This window comes from Polyergus mexicanus, unplaced genomic scaffold (genome assembly GCF_030449975.1).
Source record: "Polyergus mexicanus isolate NDT 795.1 unplaced genomic scaffold, iyPolMexi1.0 SCAF_7, whole genome shotgun sequence".
Lineage (NCBI taxonomy): Eukaryota > Metazoa > Arthropoda > Insecta > Hymenoptera > Formicidae > Polyergus > Polyergus mexicanus.
In genome coordinates, this window is record NW_027223327.1 from 1,992,665 (window position 1) to 2,019,298 (window position 26,634).

Consider the following 26,634-nt stretch of genomic DNA (forward strand, 5'->3'; position numbering starts at 1 on the left):
ATAGTCTGTTTTTAATTTAATTTAGATTACACAAAAATTATTTAAGACTGTAGCGAATCGATTGTGAAAGAAATTGTATTTTCCTCTCATATAAGACGATTTTTTCTCTAAGAAAACGGTAAAATCGATAGATTGAATTGCAGCGATATATGCGGGTATACCGCTAATAACAAATGTCCGATAAGACTCGCACGATACAAACCGGGCATTTCGAGTGGAATCGATCAGCTACGTCATGGTCTAATGTTTTTACATTTGCCGTAAACCTCATTTATGCGAATCATTTCTCTATAATCGCGTAAATATATGTATGTGTAGCGTTAGCTATATTCCTGTAGCGGAATTTCAATATTGTCGGTGCTCAATTTCATGAATATCGCGTGCCGCTTTAGGCATTCATTGGCATACAGTCATAGCTTTTATTACTGTAAACACACAGAAACCTTTACGATTCGTATGAAGATAAATATTTCTCAGTTTTCTTACGATGTTAGGATGTCGTTTAAATTGTGTTATGTAGGAAAAATTTATAGACATAAAAGACATTTCTCCCTGATTCGCCAAAGAGGAGAATCTTGATTTAAGCTGAATAATGAAACGATTAATCAGAGTAAAGCAAGATTGACGCGTTGTAAATATTGGACAAGTAGGATAGAGTTCGTCAAATCTTCAACATCGCAAGTATACAGGATTACGCGTGCTTTATTTTCACTTATAAAAAAGATCTTACAAGATAGGCACGATACACATTCAAGCGTACTTTTATCAAATAACACTATAACAAAATATTATCGCTTCAATGTCACGTTCACATCTATCTTTTTCTTATCGATTCTGACATACTATTAATATATCTTTTAATACGCATTAAAGTATAAAAATAATTAATCGATCGCGAAAACGTGCGCAAAATTTTCTCTCGTTACGAGACTTATTCTTTTATTCGAGAAAATAATTTGGGAATAATTATTTATTTTTGTGGTATATATGTTGTGTCTCTCAAGGTACTTGTATATGCGACGCTATCGCTCGTTATAAAGTATAAGACGATTCTCGCCCAAAGTGGGGGGATGGATGGGGGTGGTCGATATTAACCGCGAAGCACCTTCCTTCGTGGAGAACGCGGTGGCAATAGTCACATACCGGCCGCGGTCGAGTATACTCGCTGTGTCTCTCTGCTGCTTCACTTAAAGTAAGCGCTTTCTCTCTTTCTCATCTGTTAAAAATATTAATTACAATAATTCGTCAACGAGACCAAGAAAAAAAAAAAAACATTTCGGCAACATTTTCTGAGATTTTATCAGATAATTATATCAGAGATATTTTTCTACAATAAATACTTCTTACTCGTTATACAATTGCAGCTTTCAAATGATGTACGAAATACATATCGAATTATATACTTAGTTCCTATAATTTTTTGCAGAAGAGATACAAATAAGTTTCTTTAAATAAGTTTAAGTTACGACATTTTTCATTAATGTCGTCGAATTTATGAAAGAAATCACATTTGAAAAATTCCACACAAAAAACTTTTAAATGCGTATTAAAAATTATTTATTTTTAATTAATATCCTTCCATTTAATAAGCAAACTATAAGAATTTGATTTTATGTATTTCCTCTTTCTTTTTATTTTCTTCTTTTTCGTTATATAAAAAACTGTGTTTAAACATTTGATTTACAAAATAATATGAGTATTATATGAAATATTATATAGAAATGAAGTATTATATAGAAATATTTTGTTTCCGCAAATATTTTGCGAAAGCTATTGTATATAGTATGGAAAGATAGAATTAAAAAAAAAATAATTTTTGTCAAATTAAGTACAAATTTTATAAATCAAAGAATATCTCTAAAGTCTTTAGACTCCTTTCGTCCCGTTTCTCCCAAATTTCAATTCCTTAATTTAAATGATTAAGAATAGCGATAGAAAGAATAGAAAGAAAATAATTGATTATGTAGTCGATTTTTGATCAAATACACAAAGAAAACAAAATTGAGATTCGAAGAGTTCGTTATCTTGCAAAATAAAGTTTCGTCGGTTCTCGTAAATTTACTAAAATAGCAAGTTACACATATAACAATCTCATTTCGATTAATATTAATAAGAAATATCGTTATCTTTAATTGTTCATTTATTATTGAAGTTTGCGTTATTAAAATTTATGATTATTTTAATTATTATCAAGCGTGTCTTCTTCCGTTAGTCTGTTACAATTTCGACCAACGCATGTACAATATTTTAAGAAATACGAAATACGCATGTTCTTTCCCCGGATTATGAAATCGTTTTTCGTGTGTACTACTTTTTTTATATGGAGTTCGTGTCGTGAGAGATTTAATGATAAACTTCGCAGTTATTCGAAGTATATATACTTTCGTGAGTATGAGTACCATATACAGCGAGCGCATACGAAACGAATGACATCTCGCGTGCTTGATGTGTTTTGATTGATCTTCCTTATTTATGAGATATTCGTTCGTAAAATATGCATCTCAGCTCGAAAGTAATCGCTCTCGGATATATACGAGATTTGCCGTTTCTTCGACAGCGACGGCTGTCTTTGTAATGTCAATCGCGCGCAACGTTTGTACACTTCTCGATATGCCGGAAGCAAAACAAACGTCAATCATTCACCGATTCTCGATATCGGAAAAAAGTTATCGCGGATAAGGAATCATGGAATCGTTCAACAGAGAGTTTAGAAGGAAGGAGATTGACATGTCACAGTCAGATAATATCAAATATCGTAATATTTAAATTAAAACGTAACGCGATTTGCACGACGTAAGCATTTGCATGTTTCTCTGCCAGCGTGTAGCTTCCCGCTCTTTTGACGTTATAATCTGATATACCTGCAAACACGATAAAGAGCGTTTAATTTCATTCTTGTTTAGCGAACATTTACTATTTTTATATTTAGAAATTTTCTATATTTTTTGCGAAGTGTATGTTTATAAATCATGTAGCAAAATTTCATAACTTTATTACGTTGAGTAAAACTGTATTTGCCACAATTTTGAATCACGATGGAATATAAGAACCGCTTTGGCATTACGTGTCGATCGTTAAATTGGCATACTCTTATGTCAGCGCATCCGGTCTTTACAATCCTAGTTAATTAACTTTGTAGAAAGAATCGATCTATCTTTTCCTTCCTTGCATTATTATTATCATCATTACTGGGATCCAGTTTTAAAACTTGGATATTTTTTCGCGATACATTAATATAACACAAAGGTAAAAATATATGCAAATATTAATTTGAAAGTTCAATGGAAATATTTGTATGAGAGTACGAGCGAATATATATCAATATCATAGAGTTTTATGCAATTTCCCGCGCAATGATTTATATGCGCGATTTATGTACATGTCACTGGAAGCATCGATGAGCGATCAGGCGTCGTCGGATTTGCGATCGCGGGAGATCATGAGGGATAATCGGTGGTTCCTGAGGGACGAGACGTAGGAGGGTATGTCCGGCTGCTTATCATCATCTATGACAGGATCGACAGATGCGGGGCCCCTGCAGCCCCAGGAAGATCCCGCGCCGCCGTCGACCTATGACCTCAGACCGTTGTCAGAGAACAATGGCTCGTCGGCCCGCCGAGGCAATCGTCATCGTCATCAGCCGCGACGTAGGATGACGTCCGCCCCGTCGTCCGGACAAACGATACAGCTGACTCCACTTTGGGAACACGTAGTAGGCGTCTCTATCCTCTGATACAATATATACTAAGCGTTATATTTCATTTTATATATTTTATACTTGTATTTCTAGCTTAAAAAATTACAATATGAAATTTCTTTCTCGATTCTACAAATTTACGCGCGTTTTTCCGATTAGGTGCGTACGCGTAGGTTTCCATCCGAGGTCGACACGCAGGCCACCTTCGTTGAGATCTCCGAGAGACTTCGAGACCCGGAATGGGAAGTGCGCCAGCATGCTCTGCGGGTACTAATGGACGTTCTACCAACTCTGAATGCCGATGCCATTGACAAGGTCATGCAACCGGTGGTGCCGGAGCTGATCAATAATTTAGGGCATCCAGCGCCGGCGGTACGGAAGGGCGCCTTGGACGCGCTGCGGGTCTACCTCGTTCATACCCCCAACAGAGACAGCGTGGTAAAAAATGTAAATATCCGCAATGCGCTAAAACATAATTTTTTCTAATTTTTACATCCACAATTTTTATATTCAATTAAATTATAATTAAATTAATATATCGAATTATTACAAATCTAAATTTCTCATCTTTTTAAATTTTCAAATTTCTCTTTATTAGATTTTTAGAATGATCTATTTGTAAATAAAAATTAAATTCAAAATACGCGAAATTTTAGATCTTTTTCGCGATTATATAGTTTCCACAATTTTTTTTTCTTTATGTACGTTATCGAGGAATATTTGTTATAGATCCTCCACGATGGCTTGAATCGACCGGATGCTCACAATCCGTTTCAGACGAATGTGACGACGGGAGTGATTTTGAGCGCACCGTTGCTACTTTTTCCGTCATCTGACAGTCCCCCACCGACTATGCAGATCCTCAAAGATGCCACGATCGCCTTCGCTGCACGGTTGGTTCAGATACCGCACCAGGAGGCCGCCCTCAAATCCCTTATGAAGATTCGCAATGAGGTCGGTGACGAAGAATTCGAGAGTTATTTAGCTGATTACGACGATAAGTTGAAGAAGAACATCGATGTTCTTTCTAAAATTTACAATATCAAACCGAGCAAGAAGAAGCGAGAGAGAAATCACGCGCAGGATATCGTAAAGGCCAACATAAAGGAGCAACGTATCTTGAACAAATCCTGGGACAGCGATAGTGACACTTCCGGTATTGCCGAGGAAGAGGACGAGGCATCGAATGCTATACCACCGGCGAGAGTCGTTTTGGAGACCGAGATCAAGTTCAATGAAGAGACGGCCATCACGATGACGATTCTGGAGGAGAAGGGCGAGAACGAGAGCGAGGACGACGGAACTGGTAAGGGCGAAAATTCATCCTCTCCGAATAAACGGAAGACGCCCAGACGCGTCCGCTTTGGCGGTGAGATCGTCAAGCTGAGGACACCCGATAGCGACGAGACAGAATCGATCGAGATAACGCCTAAGACGAGGATCCCGCTTCCCGTATCGCCGGCCACCAAGATGCCGGAAACGACGAGCCGGAGACGACCTTCGTCGCAACCGTGCAGTCCTCATGCGGGTGAGAAGCGGAGATGGAGAAGAGTTTCTAGATCGGCATCCAACAGTCCCAAGAGAGAATATACGCACAACGCGCAACTGAGTCCTAAGAAAAGTATCCTCACACGAACGGATGGTCCTCTTATCGTTGTCGACCCCGTAACGGAAGAAATTAAAAAAGTAAAAAAAGATAAGAGAAACGGCGAAGCAGTTTCAGAGGATAAAGATTTTTTTAAGGTAAACGATAATTTAAAAGAAGTTAACGTGACATCGAGGAAGGAAGATAACACCTTAGATCAGACAACTTTATGCGCGGCAAATAAAGAAGAGAAACTGATGAAGAACAACGAAAATAATCGAGCGAAGGATGAAAATAACATATCCAAGATAGCTCAAGTTGCAATCGCAGCAGCACCGAAGAATGTGTCCTCGAAAGGAGAACAAGCGATTCTCCAAGATAATCATACGGGCGTGATTGACGAGAGCGTTTCCGAAACTATCTCGCGACGAGAAAAAAATTCATCGCCGACTAAATTATTGAATTCGAGTGGTCCAAAGGCGGTCAAAGAGAATAAGGACGACAATCTCAAAATGGAAAAAGAACGCTCGAATGAAGATGTTTGGAAAACTTTAGAGAGCAATTTTGTTAGTGATTTTTCCAACGATCTTCCATTCGGATCGCCGGTTAACGACGAATACGAAGCGCGAATAGATCGCCTGGTCGAAAGTGATTTTGTCGACGAAGATGAACGTGAGGATGTGCGTATTTGCGGCTCGATTACGGATAATCGGGCGACGAAGAACGACGACGGCGAAGGACGAAGGAGACGCGGTCAATGCTTCGATAGGAAGAGCACATCGGAGGGGAACGGAAGTGTCACTTGCAGCAGTAGCGAGGGCGAGGGTAAACCACGAGAACCTAGCTGGGAGGAATTGGGATTGGTCGGTCAAGAGGTGTTGGACGATTTGCATAATAAGGTGAGTGGATTCGAAAATATATTTCCGGATAATTGCAAAGTTAATGAGTACACGAAATATTTTATATATGTGTGTTGTATGTGCGTATTTATTATATAAAATATGTCAGTTGTTTTTTTTTTTTTTTTTTTTTTTTTTGAGTCTTTCATTTCTTGAGATCTTTTTAATTGCCAAAGCTATATTTTTGAATCTCTATAAAATTTTCCAAATAATATAAATACATCGAATTAATTTGATGACGTTAAAGCGAGAACGCGAAATACTTCATATCAGTTTATTAGCGTAAATTAATCTTTGAGCTATGAGTTGATCGCATTAATTTGAAGTGCAAATATAATTTAATATATTATAAAGAATCGAAATAAGATACTTGTATATTTATTTATGTATCTTGTCAAAGACATTGATATTTCCTTTATGAGAAAATGTTTCTTATCATTTCCGTCGAGACAGGGTAACGCTCCGCTTCGACTCGCGGCGGGGTTTAACATGCTCATTCGAGGACCCTTGACTTTAGGACAGGTCGCCGGTCCGATACATTAGTACACGGTGAGAAGTAGGTCGATCGATTTTCGTCGACAAAAGTTCGTCGCGTGACGTAACGTGATTTAAGCTCCATCAATTATCGGGATTACGTGTGCGCGCGTACACAGGCGCTTAACGTATCTTTTTCTGCTCTTTTTTTCTCTCTTTAATCTCATGTACACGAAGTACTTATTTCTTGCGCCATCGATATTTTCTATCGAACATTATCGCGGCATTGGATCCTTATTATAAAATTACCCTCGATTCGATCGACGCATAATTAATCCGCGAACGTGGCGTACTCGTAATAAATATCGGGTGAGTAATTGAAAAGCTCAAAATCCAGCCTCAGCTTTTCATGCAGCTTTCGCACCGTCGCTTTGTTTAATTGACGGAAGTATATCTTGGAAGCGTTGACGTGACCGTTACTATGCCTCCATCTGGGCTTGATCTTGTCCCGTAACCCTAACTTATTGATCGCGTACACTTGATCTCGCCATAACGATTCCACCTACAGAATTAACATATTCGTAGAAAAAAATTTAATACAAAACGAAGAAATTTTTCGTTAAAAAATTTATCACTTATTTAATCTTAGAAAAGATATTTAATGCGAAACATTGCGACAGACAACAAATAGCGGTTTCAAATGCGGGTCCCGATACTCACATTCGCAATAATGCTATACTTGACGAGGCACGGCGTACAATAAAGATAATATGGCATCCAGTGATCGTCGCCGTAACTTCCGAGATCGGTATCGATCACGTAATCGACGAACTCTCGAAAGGTCGGTTCCACACCGGCCGGTGACGGTATATCATCACGCCGAATCACCTGATCCGATCGTGGTTTCGTAAAATTGTTCCCTGAAGATTTAAGAAAAAAAAAAAGAAAAAAAGAAAAAAAACCATCGGCATTTGTATGTCATCGCTCTTTGTATTCTATATAAAATTGGAGGAATCGAATATTTCCTTCATTATTTAAAATTACTCTCTCTCTCTCTCTTTTACTTTCTCGTGACTTACCGCGATATTTCTTCACGATCTTGGCTCCGTACTTGCGATAAAAGTGCAATGTCCCGTGTTCCCGGCCGGCAACAGAATTCTCGAGTTTGTCGCGATAGGCGCTCAACAGCCTCTCGAACGGATGTCGAACGACCAAAAGCCTTCTACTCGCATTTAAGACTCGTTCCGCCTCAGGGTACTCGAGTTCCGGTATCGCCCTCCTGGCGATGGTCGACAATTGTTCCCTGCCATTATTCAGCATCTTCACGGTCACATTCATCAATAGGCAGAGATTGTAGAGCCAGGTCGTAGTGCCGGATTTGTACACCGGGCAATACGATATATTGTGTAATCTACGTGGCAAATTGCGTAATCTTATCAATAAGTTGATCTTGATTTAATCGATTTATGATTATGATGTTAAAGGATACTCTTCTCTTAATGAACCTGTCCATATAGAAGACGCTGTACTGCGGCGCGGGTGGATGTTTGAACAACGAATCTTCGGCGAGCTTTCGATAGGAGCCTAAATTATACTTTTGGCATACTCTTTCGACGTTCAACAATCGGCGTGTGTTGTCCATTTCAGCTTCGATCTAATTGTAAGATAAATCGCGAGATTATTTTCTTAAGATTTGAGAAAATGAAAGGATCGATTTCTTTAAAAAAATATATATTATAGTAAATTATATATATAATTTTATGTTTTTAAGACTTATTTTTAATATTTTCCAGACGAAATCTAACACTTCCATTAACAGATAAAAAAAAAAAAAAAAAAATCCACAAGATTACATGTATAACTTACGTTATACTTCTTAAGCAAAAATCGATTTTTTTTATTTATCATTTTTTTTTGTCATCACCGATGTCATTAATAGAATGCAGTAATGTGACTCACCAACAGCTTTCTCAATTCATCGGCGACTGGAAGAGGTTTATCCTCATCTCCAATAATAATAATAGACAATTTTAACGTCGACAAGATAACGCCAAGACAAACGACGATTTGAAGTAATCGAAAAAACACACGTCTCTGCTGCCTCGACATAATCGAGATGCGGTTTAAATTTATTCTTTATTCCTAATAAATTCCTAATAAATAAATATATAATCACTTCGCGTGTCTTTCACTTACAACCGTAAAATGATAGAATTCTCTCTAGAATTCACAAGGAAAACACATTCTCCGCATCTTCTACCAACGCACCGATAGACTGACCGGTTTCGTGTTCACCAATTGTGACGATGATGGATCTAGAGTGTCACCGGCCCCGAGCTGATCGCTGGTACCTACATCACCGCAGTTGTAATAAAGTATCGCTTACAGAGTATCTTAAAAGCATCGAATGTCTTTTTGATAACAGAGTTAATTTTGAGATAATTTTTTCTTAATGAAGGATGATTTGACAAAATGGAAAGAATGAATAAATGAATTCGATGTCGATAAACGAAAGTCCGCTCCTGAGGTTTGAGTGGGGAACGTCATGGTCGAAGACACCCGGATCGTTCTCCGCATATTAATTCCGTTAGTTCAGCTGTTTAAACACCGTATCTTGTTCTTTGACGAAAATCTCGCGAATCAGCAATAAATATATATATATAATATATATATATCTTTCCCATAATTCAAATAAAATTGATACGTCGAACGTATCGCTCGAAAGAGAGATTTTAACGCTAATGCGAATCAATTTCCATTCTATATGCACGGCTATCGTACATTCCAGCGACGGTCACGATTGTCACAGGTGTGCCTTATGTTCATTCAGCGAGTAAACTTCAAGGTCACTGCACTAGACCTTTTTATGAATGCACGCGCGACCTCGGCCTCGCGTCTGCCAGAGGTCTATGAAAATAAATACCGTTATCCTTGCGCGCGTGCAATCGATTTCTGGGGGAAAAAAATCGTTCGCGTATCTGGGAAAACGAAACATGTATCTTCCAACTTTGACTTTTTGCAATACATCATATCGCGCTGCATAATTGATTCGCGATGTCACCTGCAGGTTGTACCCGCACTCGAAGCTCTCCGCTTTAGAGTCAGTTTTTCCGTATATAAGTAACGGATAAAAGTTTAACAGAAATCGCTATTTGTCGTTTGACGTAATCTTTCAATTTTCCGCATCAATTTTTTGTGTCAAAGTAAATTTTTTTTCTGAAGATTAAATAGACAGAGTATCGCCGTTTCATTGATACATCGCTTTTTTTTTAATTAAATCTCAAGTGAATGAGAGCTCGATAATTCTGGAATACGTAACATGTACAAGAAGTTCGTTTATTTTCTGAAACTGATACATGAAAAAAAAGGAAAAAGAAAAACGTATAACGCTTTGTTAAGTTATTACGTCGCTTTTCTTATACGTAGAATAAAGTTGAGTTTATGCATGCTAAGTAAAGCAAAGTATGAATATTCCACGATGAATGAGGGAAAGAGAGGGTGAAAAAACGACGGGGGACTTTTCCTCGCGAATCATTATATTGCGGTCGAGTGCATAAGAGGGAGAAAAGTTGCAAGAAAATAATTAGGCACGTATTGCGTGCCACGTCGCTAGGTCCAGGAAAGCGGCGTTCCCGTGTATATGCAAATCAGCGGCAATTGTACCGCCGCCGCGTTTACCGCGTCGCGATCGAATGCAATTTTCAAGCCGTTCTCTGATTCATCATAGCGAAATCTACCAGTCGTTTATTAGCCTTCCGCGTCTCGTTCGAGTGCAAGACCGCGCGTCAGAGACGTTGGTTGAGAATATAAAAAAAAAAAAAAAAAATTATTCGACACGAGGTAAGAGATATTAAAAGAAGAAAAATGATGCTAAACCCGGTATCGATTCCGCGGTTATAGAACTCGATAGAAACACGCGGTGAGAATGCAGATGCACCGACCGGTGCAATGCATTTGGTCTCGCCTTGACGATCAATAATGTCGACTCGTGAATTTCTAGCGACACTGCTCATTCGCTCTCGTGTAATTGAATTTCTTGTATAAGGGGTCTCCTTAAATATTGCAATTTTATTTATTCCTTAACAGAGAGTCAAGTGCAGCATGGAAATTATTCAAGCCTGATCAACAGAAATCAATATGTACGTAATTAAAGATGAATCACGCGACTATAATTCACCTAGATTTTTAGGTAGATTCAGGTATTTGACTAGTCAATTCGAAGAAAAACAAGCAAGGCAAATGCGGCTTATATTTTTATTACGTGTAATTGGGAGATTTGCACGCGAGACGAGTGCGGGTAAAAAATATAATGTTGGCTATTATAAAATGATCAGAAGAATTTATCTTTTACCTATTTATATCGAGAAAATAAATTTCTTGATGAATTTTCTCAAGTATTTCTAAAATAACAGCTTTTTCCTTTCAGCAAGAATCTCTTTATGTGTCTATATAAATTACAATATATTTACTATATCATAAATAATATTTTAAACAAGATATAAAAATATGGAAGACACAATAAAATAAAAATTATAAGTTTATTATAAGGATTTTAATCATCCGATATCCTCTCATTATCCGTTGTCATTCTTTCAGGACGATTGGCGGGCACGCGTGAGAGGCTTGGAGAGAGTCGCGTCGGCTTTGCGGACCTCCTCGGCGCTGATCGCGATAGAATCGCGATTAGGATCGCTCTTGCATGCGGTGCTCGGCGGCGAAAGGAGCTGCCGGGTGGCCGCCGCCGGCTTCGCGGTGGCGAAGGTAAGTAACTTTCGTCAAGATCAACCCTTAAATGCGCGGAGATTTCGGCTAATTTGCCATGAGGAGGTAATTGTCAGCGGATAACACCGAGCCTCGTTATTGTGTAATATATGTATTGCACGATAAAAGGAAAAGTATATCTCCGATAGAGAAAGATCTCGCAAGAATTTTAACATTTTTGGATATCGCCTTTCGAATATTGAAAAATATTTTTAAGATTAGCAGAAAAATTTCAAAATTGTTTAAAGATTTTTTTCAATATCATTGCGCGTAAGAGATTCCTGAATGGAGCTTATATCTTATCGGATATCCTAGTATTCAATCCCAGAAACATTTTCAATTCTTAAGCACAAAAGTTGCAAGGACACCTATATCCTTTTATCATAAGTTGTGTAGAAGACACTTTTAATGCGACAGAAGGAGAATATAATTCTTTCGTAATGTCATAGGCTTATGACGCAGCATAACGTCAAACACTAACCATATCCCACAGTTACCCTACAGATTTACGGCACGTGCAGCATTCTTAGAGTTCGTTTCTATTTCAGATTGTAGTCGCCGGTGTCTCCGAAGACGCGCTAAGAAAGAGATTGCCCCAGTTGGCTTGGGGCCTCGCCAGACAGGGCGGTCCAGCTGCGGCACAGCTCACCAGGATTGCCATGCTCAGACTAAAACCCAGCCTGCTTCTGGAGCAATTTTTGCAGTCTCACTGTCTAAGCGCTAGAAACGCCAAAGTAAATTCTTTTAACATAATTCGCGTAGTTTAGATTATATTCGCATATTTATTTCGACAGCGAAAAATAATATTATCGCTTCCTCCCTGCCAGAGCTAAAGTTAGTTATTCGTTGCAGACGAGAGAGAACGCGCTGCAACTGCTGATATTCTCGCTGGTGACATTCCCGAGCACCGAGTTCAAGCTGGAGACCGTGGCTAACCGAGTGGCCGCGATGGTCGCGGATCGTCGACGCAGAGTACGCCAAGCCGCTCTCGATGCTTTAGCCGTCTTGGGACAGATCTACGATTCCGAGGTATCGTGAAAATGAGATTTATTCCTTCAGAAAGTGGAGAAATTTTTGCGAAATCTTACGAATAATACAAATCCAGTGCTGTAATTTGGCATTGCATGTAGGAAAATGCTTCTGGGATCAGCTTATATGTATTTAAGAAAACAAAATTCTGTATCCTATAATATTAATATTCACTTGCCTTTATTTTTTTGTTAAATGCTAACCAGTTTTTATCGCGTGCTGCAAAGTTATTTCAATAATTTTAGCTTTAAGTTTTAATCTTATTTTTAAATTTTAGTTTTTTAAGCTTTATTTTTAACTTTTAATTTCAAGCACATGAAATTATTCACTTGAAGGGATTTTATTTAACAGCGCGGTTTATTGATGTTCGCAGAAGGTTCTCGAGGCAGGAAGACGAGCGGCCGACGGACACGCCGATGCCGAGGCAATGCTGGCCGCCGTCAGAGCACGGTTGGCCAGGAAGTCGCTGCCCCTTGTGTCGGCCGATGGCCTTGTGGTGTACGGTTTGCAAATTTCATCGACTGTTCAGATCGCTACTGGTAATAATAACCGGGAACAAACGAGAGAAGCGTAATGCGTGTAGATAAAATAAAGTTATAACGAATTATTTAATAATGTATTTTAATTAGTATTTTATATTAATTTTTCTTACAATTACGTATGTGAAAAAAATCATGTGGTACTTGAATTTTTAATAAACGTTTTGAAGCTCGGTCTCATATTTGATCGCGTGATATTTCTACGTAAAACGCGAAGTTTGATATTATGTGATTATCTGCACACTATCGTAAAGCTTATTTTTTAAACTACATATGTTATCTTTTTTTTCTCCCTCTTTCTGTGAGATGAGAATATATTAATTTTGTTTCAAGCACAGAAATGTGGAAACGCGTTTGGTCGAAAGAACAGAATTCTTAATTGACAACTTAAACGCATATTTATCCTCGATTTTCTTACAACAGGTCCCGATGTCGATTGGATCGTGGCGGGAAGTGGCTCGGTCTCACCTGGTACCGGTCGTACTCGAGGCCAGATCATTGCCACATCTAGATCGGCGCAAGGAAGAGCATCCCGGTAATAATTCAGAGAACCATTTATAGAGATATTCGATTGATGCGAAAGTATATATCCATGTAAAATCGCTGAAAAATCGCATTGTTTTTTTTTTTAGGAACGAAAGCACGAACAACCGTGAAAGCTCGTGGATGGAAAGACCCAATCTCGTCGCGCTTGGTGTCGGTCTGCAATCTAAGACCGAACAATCGACCGCCTGGCAAATATTGCCTTCGCAAACTAACGTAAGATGACCTACATTTTCCATTTTATCTCTCCATACATCTTCCATTTTATGGTTCCCTCACATAAAAATATTTTTTACGTTTATAAAGATGGATATATATTAATAACAGAAAAAGATAGCAATAAGTGATAGATATATGTTGCAACTATATTTTTCAAATATTGACGATTTTATAGATTAATTCTTTAAACAATTATAAATAAATAATAATATATAAACAATTAATGCGATTTTATATCGCAAGGAGGTTTTACAATATGTAGATCTCTTTACGCATTTCCTGAAGAGTATATAGATTATAACAGATTGATGAAAATAGATTATATATGACTTTTGGCATTAACGGTATTATTACTTTGATAAAGTGCTATCGATTTCTCGATAAATACAGTGTTCGCATACATATGCCAATTTTTTTCCCGATGTCATTGTCATTATTCGTCGGGATATTGAACTTTGCAATGCAAATACTGAAATATCAAACACTTAAAAAATAAGAAGCAAAAACGGGGAAAAGTGCGATATATCTTTTCCATCGAGTTTTATTTTGCATATCTCCGCGCGAACCTTTATAATTAATCCTCGTCGAGTGTGAATTGAATAAGGAGCTTTAAACACGGAAGAGGAACATTGTATTCTTTGCGTGTCATTCAATAACATAATCTCTTCGCAATTTATATTTGCATATCAGTTAATGTCGTCAACGAATGTTTAATAACAATTATCAAGTTTTATATAAGACCATTGATATAAAAATATCCTGTCGTAAAAAATATAAAAAATTTTCAGTATTTTTAATATTTTACGGCGACACGTTCGTTTGTTTCTTGAATCAATTTCGATGGTATGTATATACGTCGCGGCAGGAGACACAAAATATTTGTCATGATAATAGGTTATTATATAAATTTTTCATTAAATTTTTCGTACACGAGTCCGTACTTCAAGATGCAAAATTTCGTAACACAATTATGTCGCGTTTAAATATCGAATGGTGGAAATGTGTTTGTCGGAAGCGCAGAGAGTTAGAGTATTGCCGCGATTTATCGCAAGCTCGATATTGTATTTAAATATTTTCGGTTTTGTTACAGAACGACAATGAAAATCATATAAAAGGCTCAAATGGACGGAATATAAATGCAGGTAATGTGATCTTTCCCGAATCTGATTTTAATTAATAATTAATTTGATTACGCTTTTTGCGATGATGTTTTGTAACGATAACTTAATTTTCCAGGAGTGTTCTCAAACGTTAATTTAAGATTAGAAGAGCAACTGCGATCATCTTACATACCGTTAAATCAGTACGATTTTGTTGAGACAGATGCTAAAAATCACAGGGAGATTTCCGACAACAATTTTGAACAAAAAGCGCGAAATCGTAAAAACGTTAATGAAGTTGCTAAAGAAAAGGTAAGACTCTTATAATTGTATAGAAAATACAGAAGAAAGGGGAAAAAAATTTATTTTCGATTAATTTTTTTCACGTAGAATCATTACCTCCCAGTTTGTACTATCGGTTAGAAAAAGTAGCCTGCATATAATAAATTATATACAATACAATATAAAATAAATTATTTTTTATTATATCGTATTCGTAAAATTATAATTATAATGCAACATATTATTATTAATAAAATACATGTTTATTAATTGTAAAATATGCAAAATGTGTATTTACAGGAAAGCACTACTCTACGAGGAGAATCCAAGATTCCAATATTATTGTCGACCCGTGAGCGGTATAAAATAACTTCGCAAAATCGTGAAAAATCCATCAATCTGGAACACGTCAATTCTAATTCGCGAAAGCAAACGAAGGATGCGTTGGATAGCAATAGCAATCGGATAGATTCGCGGCAGGAAAATATTCGGTAAGTATCATTATTGACATCATTCCGAGAATTCGCATTCGAATTGAATTAACATTCGTATGTTAATTGCCCGCAGATCGTACGCGGCTGTGTATCAACGGCGGAAACGTCTCCAACAAGAAGCCAGTCAGACCTCGAATCAGACATTCGATTCGCATTGTAGCGGTTATCGTTCATCTTCTTATGTGAAAGCTTCGGGAACAACAAATAGAGAATATAACGTAAGTTATTTTAAACTTTTCCTTCCGTATAAAAAAGTATCACAATTTCAGTGAAAAATTTACGAAAGCAAAACGAAAGATTCTTCGCGATATATTCAATTTTAATTAAATTTAAAAATATCTTAAATTAAATATTAAAATATAATAATCTTTAATATATATAAAATTATAAAAAGATCTAAATATATATTAAATGTCAAAAGATACGCGTATCTTTGTAAAAATAGATTCAAACTAAAATTACATTTATATCTCTCTATGGCTTTTGCAGAGCGTTGCAGGGAATAGGGAAGCGATTTTCTCGAATGACAATTCGCATAATTACGGCAGATTTGTGAACGACGATTCTACGGATAAGAACGAAAACTCGGATCGCACAGGAGGACGTAAACAATTATCCAGAAACATGCAGCAACAGACGCTCGTCGAAATGTGAGCTCTCCACTCAATAACCTTCTCTGATCCGCAAGAATTCTTTTTATCATTATTGATTTTTCATTTGTACAGGTACAGCTCGGTTCACGAACGACAGAGAAAGCTTATGGATAGAACTACGTATCGACGGTTACGAACTGCTCCGAATCCATTGACTTGCGTATATCACGAATCCGAACATTTGGAGTCACAAGTTTCCCCGGATAAGGATAGAAACATGATATACCGGGTAAGATAAATTGTTTCATTCCTCTGCCTTTTCTAATTAAAGACAACGATTATCTAATGATATCTAATTTTCTAATAATAATCTCGCTAAAAAAAAAGAACTATTGATGTTGTAGACAATTTAATTTTAAATTAGTCTCTCGATTTTATCTCCGGTACATAGAATTTTAAATTAGTCTCTAGATTTAGAATCTAGATTTAAAAAATTTTAATATATTTATGAATACTAATTTATACGAATCGTGTCGCAGTCAAATGGTTCTAGAACGAAGGATGCAGTGGAGCAGGACACCGAGATGGATCTAGTCTCGTCGGATTCACAGGAGAACGAATATTCTCCTGTGGAGAATGCTAATCCTCATCGCCGCAGACTACGATCGTTATCACCTTCGCAGCTCCATCAATCGCGACAATTTATCAAACTGGCCTCTAGCAGATTTCACACCGCGTCGATGTACGATATGTGAGTTTCTCAAAATTAAAGCTTGCCTTCTCTCAAAATAAAGTCGCGTTGACACGCCATCGGGCGGACCGACTCAAATTTTTTTTTTTTTTTTTTTTATATTAAGCTCTCGAGAGCATACAATTCCGGACAGGATCGATTTTGTCCTAAAATAACTACGAGCAGAAATGCCCAGTTTATCGATCACCGGCTGAAATGATACGCGTAATAATAAACGTCGCCCTCGTATTTCAAATTTCTTATAAAAGAACAGATCTAAAATGCGAGCCTTCGCAGCTTGCCAATAATTTCTTTCCATTCGAACAAAAGAAATTATCCTGAAAATTCTATTAATATAAAGATATTACATACATGTTCGAGATAATAGCGAAGGCTTCAACGACTCTGCGCAAGGTGCGCGACCTCGTATTTCGCTTAATCTCGATCTCGTCACGTGACACACACATTATATTTCTTAACATACTTAACGCGACACGTGATAAGATTCAAATCGCCGATAAACGATGAATTATTTCAGGTTGGCGAAAATTGCATGTCGATTTTTCAAGTCGATAAACACACTCCCGATCAACTTTTAAATTTATAAATCCATTCTTCTGTCAAGATCGCGATATATTAATAGCGGTTTAGTATTTAACGGAGACTCGCGTATTAAGTATGTTACTATATTATGAGCGAACAATTTCAACCATTCAAATTTGCCGATCGATAAAATTAAAGAAAGAAAGAAAGAAAATATCTCGCTCGCGCGCGAGGGAGAGGAAAGCGTGCGTGCGACACGATAGAAAAAAATTTCAAAAGAGAGAGAAAGAATTGTCTTTTACACGAAAATTATACGACTCGTACTTCATAATACCCGTGTGTACATTAACAACGCACAATATGTACAGCGTGCGCACATCATGCGGGACTATTGTAGATTGTCGAAACACCTTTACCGCGCACTATCGTCCTCCTCTCCCCAACACACATTCTTCTCCTCGTTAAATATTTTACATATAGGCAGGCACGCAGCGGCTGATCGCTATTCAATATTGCCTATCCCGAGATATTTGCTATATAAATGCGGATATCAACGACAGAAACTCGTACTTCTTACGTATTGTGTGAAAAATCAAAAATTTTTTTTTAATTGATTATCTTTAATCTCGCGCGTGTATCTTGAATTTCTTATAAAATTTTCCAATATTAATTTTGCTAAATTTTTATCATATATATCCACAATAATTTCAGATATTTTCCACCTGAAATATTTTAACAAGAAAATACGAAAATTTCATAGAATATGATTCAACACGTGACTCATACTGTTTCTTCCGAAATAACACAAGAGGAATTATACGAGGGCGTATAAGATAATCGGAAATTTCGCGTGTCGGCAATTAAAATTGATTTTCGCCGAAAGAATGATTAATTATGGGTGAACAATAAACACGCTATCTTCAAATTTTCAAATAAGATTTAAATTTAAATTCAGAAATCCGCGATATAACTATATATTTCTATGCTACAAAATTATACAAGATTTAATTTAAATTCCAAGACTTGTAAAGAAAAGAGTCAAATGCGGTTAGCACCTGCCTCAACCTTCTTTAACCGCGTTTCACCCGGATCGCATGATCCAGTCTAACAGCCCTTTCGTCTCGTGACCGCAAGGGGAAAAGGGTGAGTTACGGTCAGTCTAACTTGTAAGAGAAAGGGAGAAAAGCGGTTTGTAAGAATAGTATCCGTGCGTAAAATAAAAGAGAGAGAGAGAGAGAGAGAGAGAGAAATAATGTCATTATATTTTTAATCCATAAAACTGGACGTTTAATTTTACGAGTTACGTCCGTTATATTTATATTTCAGTGCTTTTATTCTCCTCATTTGAATATTTTTAATTATATCTTTACGTATCTTTCTTCGAAAAAAAAAAAAAAAAAAAAAAAAATTTAAAATTCACACCTTCATACCCCATACATCTTTATCTTCTCTACGGTTAAATAAACAGAACTGTAGAGAGCGAGGAATCGCTGGAAGAGTTGGGAGGGGGGGGGGAGCAAGAGGGGACAAGCGGACACGGCGCCGGGGGGGAACTTGGGGGTGGCGGCGGCAGCGGTCAGCGTCGGGACGCTCGCCGTCTCTACTATGTGCCACAGTCGTGCGTACGTCGTCGATTGTCAAGCGTGTCGTGACCCTTCGTACGCGATATTATGTGTTCTCGGACACGACATTCTCGTCACCCGCCAGTTTCCCGCCTCTCACGAGAGAAATTTGCATACATCGCGCGAAATCGTTAAACCCGACGATCATGTGCATGCGCGTGTATCGTCAACCTCTGTCATTTAAATGGGATTGCAACCGCATCTCCGAGTGCATCGTGTGTGTATATCCACGACGTACACGTGGATTCACAGGGCGATTCGTATTATGCAAGCGACTCGCCCTTGAAAAGTCGTCTCTTCTAAGGATGGTAACGCGATGAGCATCGTTGTAATCTCGATCGAATCGTCGCTGGTTTGTAGGATAATTGCGAATTCGATCGTGTGAAAATGTATGTAGCGATTTAATCGAAATTGAAGGATTCCATAAATATTAAGATTGCGAAAAAGTAACAGATGTGTATAAAATTGAAAATAAAATAGGATAAAGAAGTTAAAATAAGGAATAATAATAATAATAATGATTGCATAGAGACAAATAACAACACAGGACAGAAGCAAAAATTGATAAGAATATGTCAGCCGTTTGAATTTCGGAGTACAAGTTTCTTGAACGTCTAATCGATAATTAATCGGTGACGCGATCTAACGCGAGTTCTACGTTCGAATTATTCCGGCGCATCAATTTTGCATATTTCGCGACGTACAGATCTAGTGTTTGTCATTAATATCGATTGATTCTTCGGTGTTTCGGTATTTCTCCTTTAACGATTTTAAAAGGCGTCAAGGCACCGCGATATTTAACCTTTCCTGTCGCTCATGCAACACGCTACCATCTCATCCTTGTATAATATAATACACGATATTAATTATTATAAAATTAAATTCAAAGTAGAAAAAAATGGCTCAGAGATGAAGAAATCGAATTAGAAAATGAATGAATACAAATCACTATTAGTACGATAGAGATAGAATGTGCGACATGTCGCTCGAATTATGAAGCCGCACTCGCTGGAGATCAGCTGATCGACTTTGACAAGAAGCTTCGAACGGGACCGTTGACGAAGGAAGAATGATCCTCAAATTTTGCACGTGGTCAAGTGAGATGAGAAAGGAGCGCAAGATCACGAATACCATTCTTCGTTGCTGCCCGTGCGTTTTCCGATGCAGGAAATCGGTCGGCGTCAACAACGATGACGAGGACGATGATGCCGCGTCTGTCTCGACTGTCATCACCACGGCGACCACACCGGTCATCGCCTTGAGGCTGAGCCGGAACAGCGACACGGTGTACGTTGTTCGTCTCGACGACGGATCAAGATATTTCTTCGATAATTCGTGGAAAATATAAAATAATAATTATTATTATAAAAAATTATATATTATTATAAAAAAAAAAATGATAAAATAGATGCTGTTGAAAAAGATGACACTTTTCGAATCTTTATTGAGAAAAGAAGATAACTTGAGATCGATGGAAAAAAAGAGAGATAGCGTAATTTACGAAAATGGCTTTTAATATTGAGGAATCACTCGTCAAATTTTTTAGAGAAGGTCCACTCTAACTCGATTAGAAATGTTGCTCAATCGATGCCAGTAGGTGTGGAGAACATCCGATAAAATTTAATACATTCAAGTATATAAGAACACAGGTTGGCCTTCCTCGTCAATCATGACACGCGTGTTATTTTATTTACCGCATCACCTGATTCGTAATACCGCGATTCAACTTTAAACATATATATATGCAGCTCGTGTAAATATACTACTTTGTGCGATCGCGCGCAAGGCACCGCTATTGAAATATTAATCATGTTCGTAGAACGCGAATCTACGATTGCGTAGAAACTTTCGAGTCGATTTCTATATATGCATTTTTTTTGCAGCGATAAAGCGGTAAACGAGGAGGAATACAATGCGCGAAATAAACGTCACTTATCGCCCGACGCGAACAACTATCACGTGCAAAACTCGAACAAGGAGGAATCCCGGTACCAAGGTATGTACTAGCTCTATTCTTTCCAGAAGCATTCACTGCGACCACTGCGAAGCACTCTGATATGTTTAGCTTAATTTTTGTTTGCATTTTTCAAATCAGACTCTCTTTTATTATAGATTTAATTGCGATAAAAAAATAATCACTATTCTTCGAAAATTTTCAACTTCTTGGTGCTGACTTTTACGCGATACTTGATAAAAAATATAACACGCTGGCGGATTGTCGCCGATCGGTTAAAAATTGTACTTGCGACTGCCCGTCGTGCTCGAGGGGAATTTCGGCGTTACTTGACGGAGATGTTAAACGATAATGCGATGCCGAATAAACTATTGAATAAAACTTTCGGCACGCGCGCACCTGAAAACACGATGGAAATGGAGCGAAAGGTTCTTCACCTCGTCGTGCATACATATACAGAGTTTTCGTTAGACTTAGCCGGTAATCAATATTCCGCTGGTCAAGTCTAAGGTACAATCGAACCGCGCGTGTTGCATCGTATGAAAAGTCAGATCGATAGTCCATTTATCCGCCGAATTATATTTATATTTGAAAGTTAATTATCGTTTATATACGAGTCCGCAAGATATTCCACACGCGCGCGTCATATGGAAGGGAAGAGAGTCAAATTTTTCTTATATAAAAAAAGAATAAGAATACAATATGATTTTTTGTAGGAAAAAAGAATAATATTTTTCTACTTAAAAAAAAAAATGTAACAAATTATACATATAAAAATTTCATTCTTCCCCATCACTTTAAAAGGATCAAAATGTTATATCGTATCCAACAACTCAGAAAACATAAGATTATGTGTATAATTGACGTTACATTTTTCAGGTAAAAATCAATCTTTTTGTAGCCGTTGTTTTTTCTGTTAAACTTTATGAAAGTGCCAAACGTTATCAATCTTTTCGACAAGTACGAAAATCTGTAATACCTCTGAATTGTCAGAGTTTCTGCGTTCCTTCTCAGTCGGCGAACATATAAACGATCATCCCAAAAGCGCGAGCAGCTCGTCATCTGACGCTTCCGGAAGTAATCGAGGAAGAATCGACGAGAATCAGGATGCTGTGGCGCTGCGGGATTACAATGGCAACAGTAACAACAGTAGATCGTCGACTCCAGAAAGTCAGGATGACGACCCGGCGTTCGACGTTATTACGACGAATCGTCAGAGTGTTTGCGACGACGTCGACTCTTCTTTCGTAAGAAATATCTTTTCAGATTATGATCTTTGTCAATATTTTTTCGACTAACGCCACGTCAACGAATCCTCAATAACAAATCTACTGTCAACAAATACATAATTTTCACACATACAGGATGACTTACCATCGACGAAGATTAATAGTTCGGTAATAGATTTTTTCGCATATTTGGAGTCGTTACTTCCTCAGGGAAAATTTAACGATCGACGTTCGTCATTTGACGAAACATTTTATTTTTCAACATTAAATATCACGGTAATTAAACGTCAAATTAGAATCCCGCTGAAAGTCTACTCGAAAAATTGACTGAAAATTAAATAATTCTTATATATCTATATAATAAACTTTTTTTTTTAATTTTACTTTTTATTTTTTGCTAATTTCTCTCCCTCTCTCTCTCTCTCTCTTTCTATTATATAATGTAAAGTTTTATAAATCTAAAGAAAAAAATACTGTCATTGTATTAAAATATATAAAATTTAATATGAGAAGATTTAAACTTTTTGCTTGTTGAATCAAAAATGATATTTAATTACGGGATATTTTTTTCTTCAAATATTTTTATATAACGCGAATAATCTGGTTAATTTTCTTGAATAATTTCAGACGCGGTTGGACACTAACAAAGTGGAATACCCGATCGAGATGGCAAATGTACCGGACGATGCGTCGAAGGAATGGAACAGCAAGGATGATGCGAAACCGACGAATCGAATTGGATCGATATCGAGACATTCGATTCACGGAGAACTAATCACCATAAACGAGAATCGCAGCGGAAGCGCGGAGAGCAGTTGCAGCATGCAACCGGAAGATGTTAGATCGAGCGCGAGAAGAAAATCCATCGTATCCGTGATCTCGAATGAACGCATTCTACCCTACGAGGATCCAACGATAATCAAGGAATCGCTGCAATCAAAGGCATTGAGTCCAAAAAAATCGGACTCGCTGTACCTGTCACCCGAGAATCGCAGCATCAATAACTCGCCAATCTCCGACTCGCCGGCGAAACGAAGTTCTCGCTGCGGTTCGCGCAATTTGGTTAGTAAATGGCGAATCGTAAAAAATTTGGTAAAATTATCATTATCGATCTGTTTCTGTCACGATTTGATTAATAATTGTAAGTACAATTAAATTTGGCGCATTTTATAAATTATTAAATTCATCTTACTTTTACAAATTATTAAATTTACTTTAATTATTAATTTATAAAATTTTATTTTAGAAATTATTAAATTAATAAATTTATTAAATTTACTTATGATAAAAGATATATGTACACCAAATTAACATTTAAACATTGGATATCAGGCTGAGAATTCAAGGGATTCCAGCGAGGAAAGAATAATCGCTTCCATAGTACCTGACGAGGATGCTTCCATTCAATCGTTGGACACCATCGCTCGTCCACCCATAGACATCAGTATGATCGATGATTCACCGGCCATCATCATCGCGTCGAGGCCTCATTCTCACGAGACCGCCGAGAATATCGAGAATTCGCGTAATAAGATTCACACACAGGAGGTAAGAAATCACGCATGTGACTTCTTGCTAAGATGACATTAACCGCCTAATTTACATAATTACGGTTTCAGTCCACGGAAGAAGAGTCAAGCGTGAACGAGACCTTGGAGGATAAACAAAGTAAAGATAGTACGAGCGAAACGAATACCGAACCGGGAATATTGAAGATCGAGGTACAGCTTATGAAAAAAAAAAAATATATATTTTCTTTGTTTGTGCATGTAATAAAATCCTTTTTATTACATGTAAAACAAGTAAATCTTTGTTAATGACAAACGTATATGAGATATAACAAATTTACGAAAAACGATATAAATTATTACGATATATAACGTTTGTGAAATCTTTCGGATGCAGTCTGAATCTGTGGAAGCTATCGTACCGATACGCGGCACCGGTAGATATCGAGCTCCTTCCAATAAAAGAGCTTCTCCAATCGAAAAACCCTCGGAAAAATCTAAGCGGATGGTACAACAGTGTCTCGTACAACTCGAAAATAAAGATTGGTAGGCGTTAGTCTTGTAAAATCTAAGTATCGGCTACTAAAATACGATAAATATTCTCATATTCTATATAAATATATATTTCAGGGAAATAACAATGAAGGGCCTAAAAAGCCTATCTCAAATCTCGAAGCAACATCCGGAATGTCTCGACACGTGCCCGGTCGGAACAATAGGCAGACTTTTGGGGCGGCATATAAAGAATCTTCGTTCACAAGTGGCGCGTGCTGCGTGTCTTGCTGCCAGTGATGTCTTCAGCTCGCAGATCCGAGGCATCGATCAGGTAGATATGAGCGTGCATGAGAATAAATAACTTAATTAGTAATGTTGCGATCTATTAATGCATTGGCCATCAACCGACGAATCCGTATGGATTATATATATAATAATTCTGATATCACTTTTATAGTTGTTAATCTCTCTGTCTCTATCTCTTTCTCTCTTCTCTCTATCATTTTTATCGAATATGCAGTCAATTTTTTCACAGGATCTGGACGATATAGCTGGACCGTTGCTTCAAAGAACGGCCGATACCAATCGATTTCTTCGAGCGGATAGCAACGCAGCGCTGGATCAGATGGTGCAGCATCTTCCGCCTCATAAAACCATCGGTATTATACTTCGGGGAGCGAGGTAAATTTAAAGTTTTAAATTATCAGAAAATATTCGTATTCTTTATATTCTTTGATTCCTCTTCTGATTATTTTTCACTTCCTAATTATTTTATTACAGTCACCAAAACGCTATTGTACGCGCAGCAACCGCTCGATTGCTATCCGACATCACCGATCGCATCGGACCGGATCACATTATGATCTTACCACGTGACGTAAAAAATAAGCTGCTAAATACAGGCGCGAAATTGTTAATGGACGGAAATCTAGACGCCAGGTAAATCGACTCATTTTCTTTTATATCGTTCTTTTATTCTCATATCTAAAATTATTATTCCTAGCAATTACAATTTCTATCAGATATATCAGATAAATGTAAATTTTTAGAAATTATGCGAAAAAGATGTTTCGATGCCTGACCCGCTGCGAGGGATTTCGGAAAGCGCTGACGGACGCTGTGCCTGAAACAACGTTGAGACATATCGACAAAACCATGAAAACCCTGTAACCATAATCGTTCCGTTCGATTAAATCTGCGTAATGTTACTTAACCCTTTGCCCCGTTGTCTCATCATTAAACAAACTACCCCAGAAGACTGCTTTATTACGCAGAAACGTTTTAATGATCCGTTTTAAAAGCCGATTTAGAATGGACGAGAATTTTCTACAGTATATACCGAGACAAGCAAGCAGCTGTTTCTCCCTTGCTCCCCTTTGTATATTTTCCTTGTGAAAATTAAATACAGCAAAATGATGTGATTTTAGTGATTACAATGTCAGGAAAAAAAGAAGAGAGAACTCGATAGGAGAGAGCTTATTTGGTATTACGATTTTCGTCTCCTTTCTCTCATCAAGGAACTCGGCGAAGTTTTGATATTTGTAATTTTAATACATACATGCATGTATATTAGTTTTTTATATGGTTGTATAAAGAAGATGCACTTTTGACATAAGTGCGTTTGGAGAACTGTAGTGCCTTTGTATTGGTGATTATTGAAATTCCGCGATTGCAATTTTAGCTCAATTTTAGCGCTCGTGATATAAATTGTGTCGAAGAAAAGAAAGCAACATTTTTGTCTCACTATTGTCTTCACCAGCTCTACATTAACGAGTTGCAGGAAGAGAAAATATAAGATATATCTGAAGAAAAGGGACTCATTGCCGACAGCAATGAGTTTGTTTCGGAATCGACAATGCTTTCGACATGAGTCGAAAGTTTAAATTTGTTAGTTCGATACCATAATTGTTTGTAAATCCACAATTGTAACTTTCTAATATATAATATACTCTAAACGCTACAAAGAAAAATATTGACGAATTTATAAATTTTTACGGAATAAATATCAAATGCTATAAGAGACTAGAATTTGTTTATTAGAATAATTATTGAATATTATTTGACTTCTATCTCTTCTGCGATTTGTAAACCGTCCATTAGAATTGTATATCAGAAAGAATTCATTTATATGTACAATATATATAAAATAATTTATACGCATATATATATATACCAAAAATAATTACTTATTATTCATGGAGGGAAAGCACATATACATATACTATTAATAAATAAAATTAATATTGTTATATTATATAATAGTCTACTTATTCGCAATGAGCTTTTGAACATACTCATTATCATAATTCAGAAAATTCACTTTTTTTCGGCTTGAAGT

At 37.1% G+C, this 26,634-nt stretch overlaps 2 protein-coding genes across 14 annotated transcripts in view; one reads left to right on the top strand and one right to left on the bottom strand.

Annotated features, from left to right (window-relative positions):
* Window positions 1-21: 21 nt before the first annotated feature.
* Window positions 22-26,429, top strand: LOC138934444 (TOG array regulator of axonemal microtubules protein 1). 5 transcript variants are annotated; one of them, XM_070298165.1, is made up of 28 exons: window positions 22-1,192; window positions 3,393-3,712; window positions 3,857-4,144; window positions 4,427-6,181; window positions 11,252-11,416; window positions 11,965-12,150; window positions 12,269-12,445; window positions 12,819-12,984; window positions 13,408-13,519; window positions 13,617-13,743; window positions 14,837-14,888; window positions 14,983-15,158; window positions 15,429-15,619; window positions 15,696-15,840; window positions 16,112-16,272; window positions 16,348-16,504; window positions 16,755-16,966; window positions 20,994-21,106; window positions 22,058-22,311; window positions 22,429-22,569; window positions 22,921-23,355; window positions 23,626-23,841; window positions 23,913-24,014; window positions 24,199-24,347; window positions 24,432-24,627; window positions 24,817-24,977; window positions 25,077-25,235; window positions 25,346-26,429. In XM_070298165.1, the coding sequence occupies exons 2-28, from the start codon at window positions 3,485-3,487 to the stop codon at window positions 25,464-25,466; spliced, it is 6,345 nt and encodes a 2,114-aa protein (XP_070154266.1). In that variant the 5' UTR covers window positions 22-1,192; window positions 3,393-3,484; the 3' UTR covers window positions 25,467-26,429. The 5 variants fall into 5 exon arrangements, with proteins under 5 accessions (XP_070154266.1, XP_070154268.1, XP_070154267.1 ...); XM_070298167.1 differs by having other exon boundaries at window positions 22,079-22,311; XM_070298166.1 differs by having other exon boundaries at window positions 24,832-24,977; window positions 25,346-26,428.
* The window catches only part of LOC138934447 (carbohydrate sulfotransferase 11), a 40,829-nt gene continuing 17,502 nt past the window's right edge, over window positions 3,308-26,634 (bottom strand). For 6 of the 9 annotated variants that reach the window (XM_070298180.1, XM_070298179.1, XM_070298174.1 and 3 more), the window contains 4 exons: window positions 8,161-8,309; window positions 7,735-8,066; window positions 7,376-7,575; window positions 6,423-7,217 (listed from right to left, as the gene is read on the bottom strand). In XM_070298180.1, coding sequence (XP_070154281.1) covers window positions 6,987-7,217; window positions 7,376-7,575; window positions 7,735-8,066; window positions 8,161-8,309 — 912 coding nt within the window. In that variant the 3' untranslated portion in view covers window positions 6,423-6,986. Of the gene's footprint in view, window positions 4,163-6,422; window positions 7,218-7,375; window positions 7,576-7,734; window positions 8,067-8,160; window positions 8,310-8,614; window positions 9,335-26,634 lie in introns of those variants that run through there. The other 3 variants (XM_070298182.1, XM_070298176.1, XM_070298181.1) reach the window with 3 other exon arrangements.

What these genes read in the sequence shown, in the direction of transcription:
- LOC138934444 (XM_070298165.1), top strand. Translation starts at nt 3,485, where the DNA reads ATGTCCGGCTGCTTATCATCATCTATGACAGGATCGACAGATGCGGGG. An exon ending in CTCCACTTTGGGAACACGTA is followed by an intron (nt 3,713 to 3,856) that starts GTAGGCGTCTCT and finishes TTTTCCGATTAG; the next exon opens with GTGCGTACGCGTAGGTTTCC. An exon ending in ATAAGATTCACACACAGGAG is followed by an intron (nt 23,842 to 23,912) that starts GTAAGAAATCAC and finishes TTACGGTTTCAG; the next exon opens with TCCACGGAAGAAGAGTCAAG.